Here is a 17,500-nt window from a genome sequence, read left to right on the forward strand (position 1 = left end):
TTGAAAACAATAGTACAATCATTTCCATATGCAAAGTCCATATCACACGATTACTGTTCCAATTAAAAATGCGTGTTTATTGCACCGAATTAATGCGTTTTGTGCATGAATCTGATTTTCGAAAAAATCATTCATGAAATCATTCACAGCAACGTAATGGCTTGTTATAAAAAAAGGTGTTTAATTAATGGATTATATCTTTTTGATTGGCTGTGTTTTTGTATATTGTATTGTGTTTGTTGTATAATGGCTGTATTGTGTGTGTTTTATATTGTGGATGGTATTTGTTGTTTGTTATCAAGTTAATCAAATTATTTGTGAACAGTTATGATAACTATCTTAAAGAAACAAGAACAGAAAAAGAAAACAGATAGGTAAATATAATACAAATACTAAAGAAAAAGAGGGATATAAGAAAACTTACAAAAAAAAATACAGAATGTCACCCTAAAAAAAAAAAAAAAAAAAAAACTAACCTTTCACGAATTTTGTCTCTGACCTGCCATGACCTTCCGACCTCTTAACCTTTGACCCTTTGAACTTCGCAGAGCCAAGAACATCAAGAATTGTGTCTCTGTGAATGAAGAACTGACAGCCGAAGAATGGAAGAGAAGATACAACAAAGAGAAAGAGAAGGTGAGATAATTATTTTTATTTTCGTGTCATTTTCTCATTCGTGTGATAAGGGGATACGCATATCAACTATATAAGACATAGAGAAAATAGACGAAAAAGTATATAGAATACAGAACAAAGGCTATGGCGAATTTAAACTCTTTGTAAATTTAAATAATTCTGATTATATAATTCATAGTGTGGAAGGATATGTTCATTAATCAATATACAATGATAAGATTATGAAATTATAATTTTCAACAATGCAATTATAATGAAACAGGAATATCATCTATATGTATTTAATTCTACTTCTCTCTTTATCTTTGTTCTCTCTCTCCTTCAATCCTTTTTCTTTATACTTCATTTTTTTCTCTCTCTCCTCATCTCATTTCCTTCTTCTCCTTCTTCATTCTTTTGTCACCATCCTTATCATCTCTGTCTCTCACTTTCTTCCTCTTTCTCCGATCTTCTCCATCTCTCTTTTCATTCCTTTCCTTACCATTATTATTTGAATTTTATCTCTCTTTCTCTCTATGTCTATTTGTATCTCTCTCTCTATCTATCTTTCCGCATTTCTCTCTATCTATCTATCTATCTTTCCCTCCTTCCCTCCTCTCCACCCCCTCCCCCTCTCCTCCTTCTCCCTTCCTTTCACACTCTTTATCATCTCATCCTCTCCCTCCCTCCCTCCCTCCCTCTCTCTCTCTCTCTCTCTCTCTCTCTATCTATCTATCTATCTTTCCCTCTTTCTCTCCTCTCCATCTTCCCCTCTCCTCCTTCTCCATTCCTTTCACATTCTTTATCCTCTCATCCTCTCCCTCCCTCCCTCCCTCTCCCTCTCTCTCTCTCTCTCTCTCTCTCTCTCTCTCTCTGCCTCCCTCCCTCCCTCTCTATCTCTCTTCCCCCACCCTCTCTCTCTCTCTCTCTCTTCCACAGAGCACCAAGCTGAAAGCCCAAGTGGAGAAGATGGAGGTGGAGCTGGCCAGGTGGAGAGGTGGAGAGAAGGTTTCGTCGGAGGATCAGATCACGGTGGAGATGGAGAAGTCAATGGTCTCGTCGATGGTGGAAGGTGAGGTGGAAGAGGTGGAAGAGATGGGGAGGAAGGGTGGGAGGGGATGGTGGGAGGGGGGAGGTGGGGGTGGGGAGGAAGGGTGGAGGGATGGTGGGAGGGGGTGGTGCAAGGGGGGAGGGGGGTGGAAGGAGTGGAGGTGGTGGTGGAAGAGGTGGGAGGGTGGTGCAAGGGAGGGGTGGAGGGGTGGAGGGAGGGGAGGTAGGGAGGTGGAGGGTGGGTGAGTGCAAAGGGGAGGGGGGGGAGGAGAGATGGAGGACGGGTGGAAGGGGTGGAGGAGGTGGGGAGGATGGGGAGAGGGGGTGGAGGAGGTGGGAAAGTGGAAGTGGCGGAAGAAATGGAGGAGCAGGACGAGAAGGAAGGAGAAGTGGAAGAAATGGAGGAGGAGGAAGAGGAGGAGGAAGATAAGTAGGAAGGAGGGAGGGGAGGAGGAGGAGGAGGCAGAAGAGACGTAGGAAGGGTAAGAGGAAGTGAAGGATGTGGTAGAGGAAGGTAGAGGATTATAGAGGAGGTGTGGTGGGCAGAAGTGTAAGTGAAGACAGGAGAAGCAGTGGAGGAAGAAGAAGAGGGAATTAGGAAGGGAGAAGGAGAGGGGAGGAGATGGAGGTGGCGAAGAATATAATTTTCCCCAAATGATAGTGTAAAAAAAAAGTCCAAAAGAATTATTTTTACATTTATTGATAAATATCAAGCAACCACACACACATACACACACACATACATACACGCACACACAAACACACACATGCACTCAAACACACACACATACATACACGCACACACAAACACACACATGCACACAAACACACACAAAAAACACACACACACACAAACAAAAACACACAAACAAACACACACAACCTGAATTCCCAAGAACCTATCACACCACCACACCACCACACCACCACACAACACTACACCCCCCCACACACCACCATCCCCATCCCCATCCCTACAACAAACACCCATATATACACACATATAACCACCTAACCCACCTGCCCTCACACTCTTCCCCCCGCCCACCCAGAACCGCCCAAGAAGGCCGCCGCCCAGCCCGCCCCGATGAGCAACGAGGTACGAGAGGCGTGGGAGAAGGAGAGGGAGCAGCTGTATCTCAGTCTGGATGAGAAGGATGACGAGATCAACCAGCACAGCCAGCTCGCCGAGAAACTCAAGGAGCAGATGCTAGAGCAGGAGGAGGTGAGGAAGAGGGGGAGGGAGAGTGAGAGTGAGAGGGGAGGAGAGAGAGTAAAAGAAAGCGAGAGAGAGAGAGAAAGAGAGAGGCACACAGAAAGGGAGAGATAGAGTGAGGGAGAGAGAGAGAGAGAGAGAGAGAGAGAGACAGACAGACAGAAAGAGAGATAGAGAGACAGACAGACAGAAAGAGAGAGAGAGAGACAGACAGACAGACAGACAGAAAGAGAGTGAGAGAAAGACACACACACACAGAAAAGAGAGAGAGAGAGCATGGTTAAGAGAGAGACAGAAAAAGAGACAAAGAGAGCGAAGAAAAGAGAATGCAAAAGAAAGGGAGAAAAGAGGGTAAGGAAAAAAATATAAAAATAACAGGAGAGATGAGAGAGAATTGAATAAAAGGACATAAAAAAGAAAGAATAATCAAAGAGAAAAAATCCTTGGATCACCCATCAATCAACATCAACATGAATCATATATTTTTTTTTTCCTTCAGAATTAATCAAAAGAAATCTGTTATTTTTGGACTTATGATCATGTTCATAATTGGGAATCATTAGTGTCAACATTTTTTTTTTTATTGATAATACAAGTTAATTAGAGGCTTTATCTATTTTTTATCTTGTTGTCTTGTTTTGAAATGGTTATCATCGCCATTATCATCATTATTATTATCATTATCAATGATATTATCATTATTATTATTATTGATTTTATCATTAGCATGATTATTATTATTGTCATTGTTGTTTTTGTTATCGTTATCATCATTGTCATTATCAATAACATTATTATCATTATTATTGTCATTATTATCATCATTATTACCGTTATCATCATTGTTATCATAATTATCATCATTATTATCATAACTATTGCCATTATTATTATTATTATCACCATCATCATTATCTTTACAATCGTAATTATTATTATCACCATTATCATCATAATCATCATTACCATCTTCATCAGAGTGATGAGATAGATAGATAGATAGATAGATAGAGAGAGAGAGATAGAGAGAAACAGAGAGAGAAAAAGAACAAAAGAGAGAGACAGAGAGAGAGAGAAAGAGAGAGACAAACAGAGAGAAAAAGAACAAAGGAGAGAGAGAGAGAGAGAGAGAGAGAGAGAGAACAAAAGAGAGAGAGAAAGAGAGACAAACAGAGAGAGAAAAAGAACAAGAGAGAGAGAGAAAGAGAAAGCGAGAGAGAGAGAGACAAACAGAGAGAGAGAGAAAAAAAAAGAGAAGAAAAGAGAGACGAAAGGGAAATGAAAAAAAAAAAAAATAACACCCCTTTTTCCTTCTCCCTCCACTAGCTGATCGCCGCGACCCGCCGTGACTACGAGGTCCTTCAAGCCGAGATGGCGAGGATCCAGGCCGAAAACGACGCGGCCAAGGACGAGGTGAAGGAGGTCCTGCAGGCGCTGGAGGAGCTCGCCCTCAACTACGACCAGAAGAGCCAGGAGGTCGAGAGCAAATGCAAGGAAAACGAGTCACTCAACGAGGAGCTGACGGAGAAACAGGTGAGGTGGGATAGGGGTAGGGGGTGGAGGATGGGTTTGGGGTGGTGGGGGATATGGGGGGTTGGGGTGTGGGATGGGGTAGGGGTGGGTAGGGGGTATGGGTGTGGGTGGGGGGGATGGGGTATGGGGGGTGGGGTATGGGTAGGGGGTGTGGGGGTGGGGTAGGGGTGGGGGGAGGTTGGGGGGGTGCTTGATTATCGTTTTGGAGTTTGATTTATATAGATAGATAGATAGATAGATAAATAGAGAGATGGATAGATAGATAGATAGATAGATATAGATATAGTTTTCTATCATTTTTTATGATAATATTAATTGATGTTATTATCACTTTATCACCATTGTTGTTGCTTGTGTTTTTTATATGATTATCATTATTGTTATTACTATCATTATTGCAATTATCATTATCATTAATGTTATAACTATTACTACCACTACTACTATTATATTGATGATGTTGATGATGATTATCGTTATCATTACTAGTAGTAGGAATATCATTATAATCACCGCTATTATAATTATGATAATTATCATAATGAAACGAAACTAGCCTTAAAATAAATAGAAAATGTATGAATGAGATTGAATAATTTCACAATGTACTTGATATGTTTCAAAATAAATAATCAAAATTAAGTAATTCTTATAAAGACGTTTGATTTAGTATTGTAGTGTTATTCATTTTTATTTATAAAATTAGCAAACTTTTTCCTCCTCTCCATTTTCATCTCAACCTCCACCTCTTCCACCTTGACATCCTCCTTCCTCCACCACCACCTCCCTTTTATTCTCCTACTCCTCCTCTTCCCTCTCCTCCTCCTCCCCTTTTTCATCTCTAACCCCCTTCACCTCCCCCTCCAAAATCCCCCATCCCCCTTCAAACCCCATCCCCCTTCCCAACCCCCTCCAAATACCCCTCCAAATCCCCTCCCCCCACCAAACCCCCCTTCCCCCCCTAACCCCCATCCCAAACCCCCTCTACCCCTCCAACCCCCTCCCAAACCCCCATCCCCTCCTCCACCCCCATCCTAAAAAAAAATCCTAACCCTCTCCTTATTGCAGACGGCGCTGACCACGATGCAAGGAGAGCTGCAACAGATGAAGGACTCCTCCGTCCACCAGCGTCGGAGGATGAACGAGATGCTGTTCTCTCTCCTCTCGGATCTGGGGGAGGTCGGCAACGTCGTGGGCGGGACGGCGGGGGAGCTGTCCGTTAAGGTGAGTGGCGGGGGGTGGGTGGGGGAGGGTGGGAGGGGGGGGGAGTAGGGGAGAGTGGGAGGGGGGGGGGGAGTGGGGGAGGGGGGGGGAAAGTAGGGGAGAGTGGGGGAGAGTGGGTGAGGGTGGGTGAGGGTGGGAGGGTGGGTGATGGTGGGGGAGAGTGGGAGGGTGGGTGAGAGTGGGTGAAGGTGGGTGAGAGAGGGTGGGAGTGGGCGATGGTGGGTGGTGGGGAAGAGTAGGGAAGAGTGGGTGAAGGTAGGTGATGCTTGGAGAGAGTGGGTGAAGGTGGGTGAGGTGGCTGACGGTAGGTGAGAGTGAGTGATGATGGGTGACGGTGGGTGAGAGTGAGTGACAGTGGGGGACACGTTGGGTGAGAGTAGGGGAGAGTGAGTGAGAGTCGGTGAGGGTAAAAGGGTGGGGGAGCTGTCGGCTAAGGTGGGTGAGAGTGGGTGAGAGTGCGTGAGGTGGGTAAGGATGGGTTAAAGAGGGTGTGGTGGGTGACCTGGGTGAAAGGGGATGAGAGATGGTAAAAGTGGCTGTGCTGGCTTGAAATGGGTGACAGCAAGTGAAGTGGATGAGGTAGGTGATGCGCTAGATGAAGCGATAATAGATTAAAGTAATTTGTCTGTATTGTATTTGTTATTTACCTCCAGAATTCCCATCTTAATCTACTTCAAAATTCAGGACCTTTTTTTTAAGATATTTCAAACTCAAATATCATATTCTCACCCAGAGATCTTTATAACGTTGTTCTTCATTCCAAATATCTATTCAATCTCGACTCTAAATCTCAACCATATTCATCCAGACAACATTCTATCAATCTTGAATCCATCAATTCCAGAATATATTGATAACGAACTTTCTATTAGAGTATAAAACAAATACGCATTTTCTCTTCTATGACTGTGGCATTGTTTCATTATATCTGTATCGTGTACGTTATTATGTATGCGTTTTATGATTCAAATACACAAATATATTATATCTGTGTCAGAAATGTTATAGTGATTCAAATACACAAATATATTATATCTGTGTCATAAATATTATAGTGATTCACATTCACAAATATATCATATCTGTATCGTAAACATCACTGTGATTCACATACACAAATATAAACATCAAATAAAAAACAAATTTCAGAACTCGGGCGATCCCAACAAACTCGAGGAAGAATTCACAATGGCGCGCCTGTACGTGTCTAAGATGAAGAGCGAAGTGCGCAACCTCGTTCAGCGATGCAGTACGTTGGAGAATTTCCAGGTATTTTCCGTGTTTTGATTGCGTTTTTCTTTTGTTTTTCTAGTTTTTTTCTTCTCTTGGTAGTTATTTTTTATTCGTGTGGTATTTTTGTAGTGATATGTTGAGGGATTTGGTTGGATATTAATTGATAATGAGAGATTTATGTCAGGAAATCTTTCGTATTTTATGACTCTAGGTAAGAGATGCTAACGATAAACTTCATGCTTGTTTTAAGTAATAACAAGAAAAATTGTATTCAAAATCATTTTGAATATTATTTCGAGTCTAAACGCCAAAATAATCATATAATAAAGTTCAATTCTATTAATATTTTTATTCTTTTTTTTCTTTCCTCCCCTTTCCCACATCCTCCCTCCATCCCTACCCCCCTTTCCTCTCCCATCCACCATCAACCATCCCCACCACCTCCCTCTCCATCCCCCAACCCCTTCCCCCTTCTCCTCCCTCCCCTACCCCTTCTCTCCTCCCTCCCCCTACCCCTCCACGTCCCTTCTCCCTTCCCCTCCCTCCCTCTTCCTCCTCACCCTCCTTCCCCCCTCCCCTCCCCTCCCCACCCTCCTAACACCCCCATCCCACCCTCCTAACACCCCCACCCCCTCCCTCCCCACCCACCCACCCCCCTTCCTCCCCACCCTCCTAACACCCCCATCCCTTCCACCCCACCCTCCTAACACCCCCCTTCTTCCCCACCCTCCTAACACCCCCATCCCCACCCCCACCCTCCTAACACCCTCCTTCCACCCCACCCTCCTAACACCCCCTCCCCACCCCCACCCTCCTAACACCCCCTCCCCTACCCTCCCCACCCTCCTAACACCCACCCCACCCTCCTAACATCCCCCCACCCCCCCACAAACAGGGCGACTGCAACAAGAAAATCGACGACTACGAGCGAGAACTGAGCGAGTGCCGCCTCCTGATCAGTCAACATGAGGCGCGCATGAAGACCTTGCAGGAATCGATGCATGAGGTGGAGGTCAGGAAGAGGCAGCTGGAGGAACAGGTGAGTGAGGGAGGGAAGGAGGGAGGGAGGGAGGGAGGGAGGGAGGGAGGGAGGGATGAGGGGAGGGAGGGAAGGAGGGGTAGGGGGAGGGGTTGGGGGATGAAGGAGGGGGAGGGATTGGGGAGATGAGGGAGGGTAGGAGAAGGGGGAGGTGGGGAAGGGTGAGTGTGAGGGAATGAGGGAGGGGTAGGGGGAGGGATAGGGGAGAAGAGGGAAGGTGGGGATGGGTGGGAACAGTGGGAGATGGAGAAGGATGGGAGATGAGGAAGGGTGGAAGGAAGTAGGGGATGAGGAACAGGTGAGTGTGAGGGGATGAAGTGAGGGAGGGTGGGGAGGGATGAGGGAATAGGGAGATAAGGGGTGTGGGATAAGGGAAGGGGGAAGGGAGGGAATAGGCAGGGGAGGGATGAGGAACAGGTGAGTATGAAGGAGAGTGAGGGAATAAAGGAGGGAAGGAGAAAGAAGTGAAGGAGGAAGGAGGATGGGGATAAGGGGGAAGGGAGAATTAAGGTATGAGAGAGGATGAGGGAGAATGAGGGAATAAAGGAGGGGAGGAGGGAGAAGTGAAGGAGGAAGGAGGAGGGGGATAAGGGGGAGGGGAGAGTTAAGGTATGAGGGAGAGTGAGGGAAGTAAAAAATGAAGGATAATGTGGGATAATAATTACTGTTCTCCGTACAGTAATAGATATTAACGATCACTGTAGCATATGATATGCATGCTTTGCTGTAAAAATATTAATAATTTTGATAACAAATTTCCTTCGTTTTATAGGGCCTACAATCCCAAGACTCAGATTTTTTCTCTATACTGAAATCAAATATACATAAATGTATAAATACACTAGCCTATTCATTCACTCATCAATTGCTAACTATAGAAAATAAATGGATGAATAAATAAAGATATAAATAAATAGACAGACTCACATTTCCTCCTGCTTTAAGAATCCAAAGAAGGATATCTTAGCCAGTGGCATACAAGGTCATAGTCGCTCTCAGGACTACTCATTTATTACTATTACTATTACTAGGACTATTGCTTTCTTATGGCTACAGAAGGAAAGATGTACAGTCCTAGGCTTAGCCTCTCGAATTCCTTTAAGATTGTTCGAGAATCTTTTAATACTCTTGAGATTCCTGCAATATCAGTAAAACAGTCTTTGGATTCCTCCAGGACTTTTCAACACCAACACCCTGTAAGATTCCTCGAGAGTCTTTCAAACACCCTTTAGATTCTTGGAGAATCTTTTAAAAACCTTTAGATTCCTGGAGAGTCTTTCAACACCCTTTAGATTCTTGGAGAATCTTTAAAAAACCTTTAGACTCCTCGAGAGTCTTTCAACACCATTTAGATTCTTGGAGAATCTTTTAAAAACCTTTGAATTCCTGGAGAATCTTTCAACACTCTGTAAGATTCCTCGAGAGTATTTCAAACACCATTTAGATTCCTGGAGAGTCTTTCAACACCCTTTAAATTCTTGTAGAATCTCTCAACACCCTTAAGATTCATACACGACGTCTCAACACCCTTTAAATTCTTCAAGAACCTTCCAACACCCATTAAATCCCTCGAAGATCCTCCCAAAATCCCAAAGGATCCCCCCTCCACCCCCCTCCCACACCACCCCCACCCCCACCCCCCCACCATTTCAACACCTCCCCTCCCGCAGGTGGACACCCTGACGGAGGACGTGACGAGGCTGAAGGCGGCCGAGGGTCTCTCCGTGTCCGAGGGCGAGACGAAGGAGGCGCTGGAGAAGCAGATGGAGACCCACCGAGACCTGCACCAGAAACAGGTGGTGCAGCTGCGGCAGGAGATCAACCAGAAGCAGGCGCTGATTGAAGACTTGAAGGAGTAGGTGGTGGGGGCGTCCAGGGGATTTTATTTTTTATTTTTTTATTTTTTATTTTTTTTTAAGGTTTTTCTCTTGTGTTTTTGTTTTTCTTGTTATTATTCTCGTTCTCTATTTATTTTTTAATTCTTCTTCTTGGGGTTTATTTCTTCCTTCTTTTTTTTTTCATTGTTATTCTCCTTTTTTTCAGTTCTCTTTAGCCTTTTCTTGATTTTCTTTTATTTCTGTTCTATGCTCTATCTTTTTCTTCTTTTCTTTTTTCTTCCTCCCCTTCTTCCATGTTCTTCTGTTTCTATTCTTCTTTCTTGCTCTCCTCCTTCTTCTATTTTTATTTTCTTCTTCTATTACATTCCCTTGTTCTGTTATTGGTCTCTTTCTGTATTCCTTTGCCTCCCTTTTCTCTTTGTCTCCCTTTGTCTATTTGTTCTTATCGTCTTCTTTTATATTTTCCTATATCTTATGACCTTTCGAAAAAAAAAAAATATATATATATGCATATGTCCAAGAGAAGTTTATATACTCAAATATTCTTCGTATTTTCTCTCTTTCCTTACATCAGAATTTTCAAAATAGTTATTTTTTTCTTTTGGATTAAGAAGAAAGATTAAATATTGTTAAAGAATATAGTATTATGATTATTAATTTCGTAATAATTTCAGCTGATATTGCAGTATTGTATCACTTGTTAAATAATGTTGTTATTTTCATTATTTTATGTAACTGTTACTTATAATGATTGGAATTGTCATTTACATTAACATTGTCATTGTTGTTGTTGTTTTTATTATCATCTTCGTTACGTTCATTTCCAAAGCCATTTAATACCAGGATTGATTACTAATTATCTCTTTCCTTCTCTCTCTCTCTCTCTTTCCATCCCCTCCCTTCCCCCTCTTCCACCACCAATACACCCTCTTCCCCTCCTCCCATCTCTCTTCATCTCCTCTTCCACCCACTTTCATCCCCCTCCCCCCGCCTTCTCCCTATTCTTCCATCACCTCCTCCACCCCCACCTCTTCCTCTCCCACCCCTTCTTCCTCCCCCACCCCATCTCTCACTCCTTCTTCCTCCCCCACCTCCCCCTCCCCCTCCCCCCAACCTCTCTTCCCCGCTCCCTCCCCCAACCCCAACCCCTTCCTTCTCCTACACTCCCCCCCTTCCTTCTCCTCCTACCCCCTCCCTTCACCCCCCAACAGTCAGAACCAGAAGCTCAACCTCGAACTCGACCAGCTTCGAGGAGAACATAACAAGCTCAAGGTCGAAGAAGCTGAGAAGAGCACAAGGCTTCATGAGCTCATGTGAGTAAGAACAAAAAAGAAAAAAAAAAGTGTTTTTTAATTTATATTTATGTTTTTTTTTTATTTTTTTTTATCGTGTGAGTTTTTTTTTTCATTGTTATTATTATGTTTTTTTTCAGGTTTATTGTTATTGTTGTTGTTATTATTTGCTGCTGGTGTGTGTATTTGTTTGTTTGTTTTGTTTCTACAGTGGATATATTCATATGGTGGTATCTTATTTCTTTGTATTTCTTTCTTTAATCATCTAGGTTTTATTGTTGTTGTTTTTTTCTTTTTTTTAATCATCTGTTTCTTTTAAGAAAGGTTTGTATATCCCTGTATGGATGATGGACTTTCGAGCACCCCCCCCCCCCAGTTACACCTTAATCAAGTTTCTTAAAAACCTTATGAACAAGTTTGTTATTCATTCACCAATCGTGTATTTATTCATTTATTGTATTTTTATGCTATTCTTATTTTCTGTCTCTTATTTCTCATTCATCTTTCTTTCTGTCGTTCAGTTATTCTCATTTCTTTAAGCTGTTCTTCGTTATCTCAGTTCCATAATTAACTGTTGTGTTATGCATTGTTATTTACGTTTTTTTTTCTCATTCTTACTATTCTAAATTATTCTCATTCTCTCTTTCATTCTCATTTTCTTTAAGTTATTGAATTTTCACTCTTTCTCCCATTCTCTTTTACTCTAAAGAAATAAGGATTATTCTAATTCTTTTTTAGTAATCCAATTTATTATTTTTTCATGCTCAATCTCAATTATTTAATCATTATCAATTATCTATATTTCCTTATTATTTCTGTCATTCTCTTTTACTCTAAAGAAATAAGGATTATTCTAATTCTTTTTCAGTAATTATTATTTTTTCATTCTCAGTCTCAGTCTCAATCATTATCAAAATGTCTAAATCATCCACATATCCTTATTATTTCTGTCATTCACTTTTACTCTTAAGAATGAAGGATTATTCTAATCATTTTTTAGTAATCCAATTATTCTATTATTTTTTCACGCTCAATCTCAATTATTTAATTATTGTCAAAATGTCTCAATTATCCACATTTCCGTATTATTTCTGTCATTCTCTTTTACTCTTAAGAAATAAGGATTATTCTAATTTTTTTCAGTAATTATTATTTTTTCATTCTCAGTCTCAGTCTCAATCATTGTCAAAACGTCTAAATCATCCACATTTCCGTATTATTTCCGTCATTCTCTCCTTAACAAATACCCAAAGTCCACCATCGCAATGATTACAAACCTCCTCACTTATCACTTTCCAAATTTGCATCACCTTGCTTTGCAGATTGCACCCGTTTGTTGCATGTTTCTCATTGCACAACTTCTCCGTCTTGCTCCTCCTTTCCTTGCAAGAATCGGCGCCTTCCGTTTGCAATTTGTCTTTAGGAAGAGTGGCAAGTAGGTGCAACATCTTGCAGGGGGTGTTTCCTTTATGGTATATACACAGGATTTTATTTTTGTTTTGTTTCTTTGTTTGTTTACTTTTTTGTACTTCTTATTCGTATATTTCTGTTTTTTTTTTTCCTTTTATAATTTTCATCATTTTTTTTTCACTCTCTCTTCCACGTTTTTCATCTTTTTTTTCTAATCCTTTTATCTTCTTATTTCTTCTTTACTTTCTCGTATTTGATTGTTTTCTTGTTCTAAATTTCCTCTTTTCTCTCTCCTTTTCTTGTTCTTATTTTTCTTTCTTCTTCTTTTTTCCTTTTCTTTCTTCACCCTCTCTTTTTCCTCGCTTCTTCTTCTTCTTCTTCCTCGTTTTCTATTCCTCCTCTTCTTATTCGTCGTCTTCTTCTTTTCCTCCGTCTTCTCCTTTTTTCGTTTTCATTTTCATATTCTCTTTTTCTTCCTTCTCCTCTCCCTCCTCCTCTTATTCTTTCCTTTCTTATTCTCCTCCTCCTTCTTATTCCTTTTCCCTTTATCATCATTATTATCATCATTATCATCATCATTCTTCTTCTTCTTCTTCTTTCTCCATTTCCTCTTTCCTTCCTCTTCGTAAAAATGAAAAAAAAAGAAATGAAAAGAAGTATATTAGTTAAAATAGTTCTTTGTTTGTTTGCTTCTTTTACCAGTTTCTCTCGCAGGCTGAAGCGTCACACACTTGAAATACGACGTAACAATATACATATATATATACCTTTAGATTCCTTGGTCAGACTCCAACACTTTCGTACATTGTTATTAGTTTTGTTGTTATTATTATCATCATTATTATCATAGTTTGAATTATTATCACTGTTATTGTAGTTATTTTTATTATCGTTATTGGTATTGTTATTAGTATTACTATCGTTATTGTTATTATTATTATTATTATCATTATTGTAATTATCATTATTATGATTATGATTATCATTATTATTATTATAATTATTGTTGTTATTATCATTATTATCATCATCATCATTATCCTCATCATTACTATCATTATCATCATCATGACTATCATCATTACCATTATCATCATCACTATTATTATTACCATCATTATCATTATTATCATCATTACTATCATTACAATTACTATCACTACTAGCCTTATCATCATTATCACTATCATCACCACCATCACTATTCGCACTTCTTAGATCTAAAGCTACTTTGAAAGTGTTCATGTGCCAGGAAGTCGTGCCATGCGCATGAACAGAAAACGAGATTTTTTGGGGGTTAAAGCTTTAGGTTGGAAATTCTCTTTTCCTTTCTTTTTTCTTTTTCTTTCTCCTTCTTTTTCTTCTTCTCCTCTTCTTGCTTCTCTTTCTTCTTCGTTTTTTTTTCCTTCTTCTTTTATTTTTTTTTCTTCTTCTTCTTCTATTCTTATATTTCATTCTTCTTATTCTTCTCCGTATTCTTCTTGTTCTTCATTCTTCTTCTACTTCTTCCTTAATTTTCTTCTTCCTTTTTCATCTTTCCTCTTCACCTTCTTCCCTTGCTTCTTCTACTTCTTCTCCTTCTTTAATTTTCTGCTTATTACTGTCATCATTATCATCATCATATTTATCGTTTTCTTCCTCTTCTCCTTCCTCTTCTTCTTCGGTTACCTTTCGCGGGAAGTTTGTTGAATAATTATTATCGTCCTTTTTTCTCTCTACTTCGTAAAGAAACGATTTTTTATTAACGAACGCGAGATCAGACGATTGGCTGGGGTTGTGTACCTCTCTCTCTCTCTCTCTCTCTCTCTCTCTCTCTCTCTCTCTCTCTCTCTCTCTCTCTCTCTCTCTCTCTCTCTCTCTCTCTCTCTCTCTCTCTCTGCCCTCCCCTCGCCTTCTCTTTTTCTCTCTTTAATCTCTCTTGTTTCCTCTCCCCTTCTCCCTTCTTGTCTTTCTCCTTCCTTCCTCCATCCCTCTCCATTTCCCTTAACCCTCTCTCTCTCTCTCTCTCTCTCTCTTTCTCTCTCTCTCTCTCTCTATTTCTCTCTCTACCCTCCCCTCGCCTTCTCTTTTTCTCTATATAATCTCTCTTGTTTCCTCTCCCTTTCTCCCTTCTCCTTCCTCCATCCGTCTCCATTTCCCTTAACCTTTTCTCTCTCTCTCTCTTCCTGTCTCTCTCTCACTAACTTTCTCTCTCTCTCTCTCTCTCTCTCTCTCTCTCTCTCTCTCTCTCTCTCTCTCTCTCTCTCTCTCTCTCTCTCTCTCTCTCTCTCTCTCTCTCTCTACAAGGCGAAAATTCATCGTAATCATAAACATTACTTATGAAAATTACCTTGAACGCGAAAACTTGTAACCGTTATTTTTAAACGTCGCGTCATCAGGATCATACGATAAACGTTTATTTTTGAATTTGAGATTCAAAAAGTGAACGTTTATTCTTATATTAAGGAAATCACATCGGCCGCATCTCCAGAAAGATAAATCTAAAGTGTTCTAAAAAGACGGACAAGAGGTTCCAATGATATTGGAAATGTCTTGTGAGAGCTTATGATGTTAAGGTTTTCGTTATTGTTATTATTATCATTATTATTATTATTGTTATCATTATATTTGTTCATATTATTGTTATTATCATTATTATTATTATTATTATTATTATTTTCATAATCACTATTATTCCTTTTCTTTTGGAAACTATTCTACATCACAATCTGACACAAGTATACAATACCGACATTTCAAACCCATTTTTTTTTCCTGTGCATATTTTTCATGTTCCTTTATTAGAGACACAACAACAATCATGCAGTGTTGAGTAGCAATTGAACATCATTCGTATTCGAGATCTGACACCATATTTCCCAGCATCATACTCTCTTCAGTACAGTGCGTCTCACTCACCATAGCACACATTAGTCACAGAAGCTGAAGTACAAAAGCAATCCTTTTTTTTTTTTTTTTTTTTTTTTTTGCTTCAAATCACAGCATATCAGCTTAGGCATGGCAGCTATTTCTGATTATTTTCATCGTTATTATTTCCATTATCTATATTTTTTTTCTTTTATTCCTTATGTTGTGGTCGGATTTCGTCCTTGTATGTGAAATAGAAGAAGAAGAAGAACAAAAAAAAGAAAGAATCTATTTTCCTCATTAGTGTGTGTAGGTCTGAGATCTCTTTGAATTAGTGATTATGCAATTTTGATCATGCATGTGGTTAGGATATTCTTGCATCCATCAGATGGTAGGGAATAGTTACAAGGAGAGCAGCAGAAAGAGAAAGAGAGAAGAGAGAGAGAGAGAGAAGCAGAGACAGAGAGTGAGAGAGAAAGAGACAGAAAGAGAGAGAGACAGAAAGAGAGAAAGACCGAAAAAAAGAGAGACAGAAAGAGAGAAAGAAAGAGAAAAAGAGAGACAGAAAGAAAGAAAGAAAGACCGAAAGAAAGAGAGAACGAAAGAAAGAAAGAAAACGAAAAAAAGGAAGAAGAAACAATCATAGAAAAAAAGAGCATAAAAGACTCTAATAGACTAGAAATAGACTAGACTAGAATAGACTAGCCAAAAGAAAAAAAAATCAAAACCCATTCCTTGCGATTCCCCCAAAAACAACCCCCCCCCAAAAAAAAAAAAAAAAAAAAAAAAAAAAAAAAAAAACAAGACCGAGGTGGTACAGGGAGACCCATCCAGTAGTAGACTGTTTGTTTCTCCGCCACATCATTCCATGGTCTTTCTCAGTCGCGCTGGCTTTCGATGGGCTCAACACCTCAATGAAGTCTCTCTTCTCCTTCACGAAACTATTAGCTTGCGCCATTGGACTCCCAGAGGCTCTGCAAGGTGAGTCCCTCTCCACCTAAAGCCCCCTCCTTCACTTTCCCCTTACTTACTCTCCGTCTCTTTTTTCTGTTTTTTCTTCTTTCTCTCTCGCATTGTCTTTGTCTCTGTCTGTCTCTCTTTTCTCTATCTTCCTCTCTCTCTCTCTCTCTCTCTCTCTCTCTCTCTCTCTCTCTCTCTCTCTCTCTCTCTCTCTCTCTCTCTCTCTCTCTCTCCCTCTCTCTCCTTAGAAGCTCAAGTGATTCTGGCTCTCTTTGGTTAAGGTCTTCTGGCTCTCTCTCTCTCTGTCTCTGTCTAACTCTCTGTCTCTCTTTCTCTCTCTCTCTCTCTGTCTCTGTCTAACTCTCTCTCTCTCTCTGGCTCTGTCTGTCTGTCTCTCTCTCCTTAGAAGCGCAAGTGATTCTGGCTCTCTTTGGCTAAGGTCTTCTGGCTCTCTCTCTTTCTTTCTTTCTCTCTCTCACTCTCTCTCTCTCTCTCTCTCTCTCTCTGCTTATGAGAATCGCTTCCTTGTGGCTCTTCCTCTGCTACACCTTTCTTCTTTTTCTTTTTCTTCTTCTATTTTTTTCCGTTCTTCTTCTTCTTCTTTTTCCCTGTTCTTCTTCTTCTTCTCTCTCCTCTTTCTCTTCCTTCTTCTTTTTCTTCTCCTTCTTCATCATCTTCCACCTCTTCTTCTTATTCCTCTTCCCTCTTCTCTTTCTTTATCATCTTCCACCTCTTCTTCTTATTCCTCTTCCCTCTTCTCTTTCTTTATCATCTTCCACCTCTTCTTCTTATTCCTCTTCCCTCTTCTCTTTCTTTATCATCTTCCACCTCTTCTTCTTATTCCTCCTCCTCCTCCTCCTCCCTTTTCGTCGCTATGCACCCCTGTTATGTGGCTCTTTTCCCACTCCCTCTTTTGTTGTGTGCTGCGCTCTGTGGGGGGAGAGGCCAGACAGCGAGATAAATGGAAAGAAGAAGAAAAAAAAGAGAAGAGAAATAGATAAGAAATAGAGAGAGGGTAACAAAGCTACTAAATTTCCTAACCGTGATATCTACAACCAAAATTCTCCATAAGGAAATAAATAATAAATAATCCGAACTTTAACCAACAAAGAAATAAAAACAATAACAGTTAAAAAGAAGAAAACATAGAGAGAAACATTAGAAAACCTAGATAAAGAAAGAAAGAAAGAAAGAAAAAACATTTACAGCCGTATCCCCTAGTCATTTTTCGCCACGTGGTCTT

At 40.4% G+C, this 17,500-nt stretch overlaps 1 protein-coding gene across 5 annotated transcripts in view; it reads left to right on the top strand.

The window, feature by feature from the left end:
* Positions 1–17,500, top strand: part of LOC122244038 (kinesin heavy chain) — a 62,686-nt gene that overhangs the window by 25,744 nt on the left and 19,442 nt on the right. For 2 of the 5 annotated variants that reach the window (XM_086533626.1, XM_086533630.1), the window contains exons 7-16: positions 549–636; positions 1,555–1,687; positions 2,718–2,890; positions 4,208–4,414; positions 5,483–5,638; positions 6,788–6,907; positions 7,767–7,910; positions 9,581–9,765; positions 10,960–11,061; positions 16,180–16,278. In XM_086533626.1, coding sequence (XP_086389752.1) covers positions 549–636; positions 1,555–1,687; positions 2,718–2,890; positions 4,208–4,414; positions 5,483–5,638; positions 6,788–6,907; positions 7,767–7,910; positions 9,581–9,765; positions 10,960–11,061; positions 16,180–16,278 — 1,407 coding nt within the window. The remainder of the gene's footprint in view (positions 1–548; positions 637–1,554; positions 1,688–2,717; positions 2,891–4,207; positions 4,415–5,482; positions 5,639–6,787; positions 6,908–7,766; positions 7,911–9,580; positions 9,766–10,959; positions 11,062–16,179; positions 16,279–17,500) is intronic. The other 3 variants (XM_086533629.1, XM_086533631.1, XM_086533627.1) reach the window with 2 other exon arrangements.

Source organism: Penaeus japonicus, unplaced genomic scaffold (assembly GCF_977035675.1).
Source record: "Penaeus japonicus unplaced genomic scaffold, GWHDUDI00000001_assembly GWHDUDI00000039, whole genome shotgun sequence".
Classification (NCBI taxonomy): Eukaryota; Metazoa; Arthropoda; class Malacostraca; order Decapoda; family Penaeidae; genus Penaeus; species Penaeus japonicus.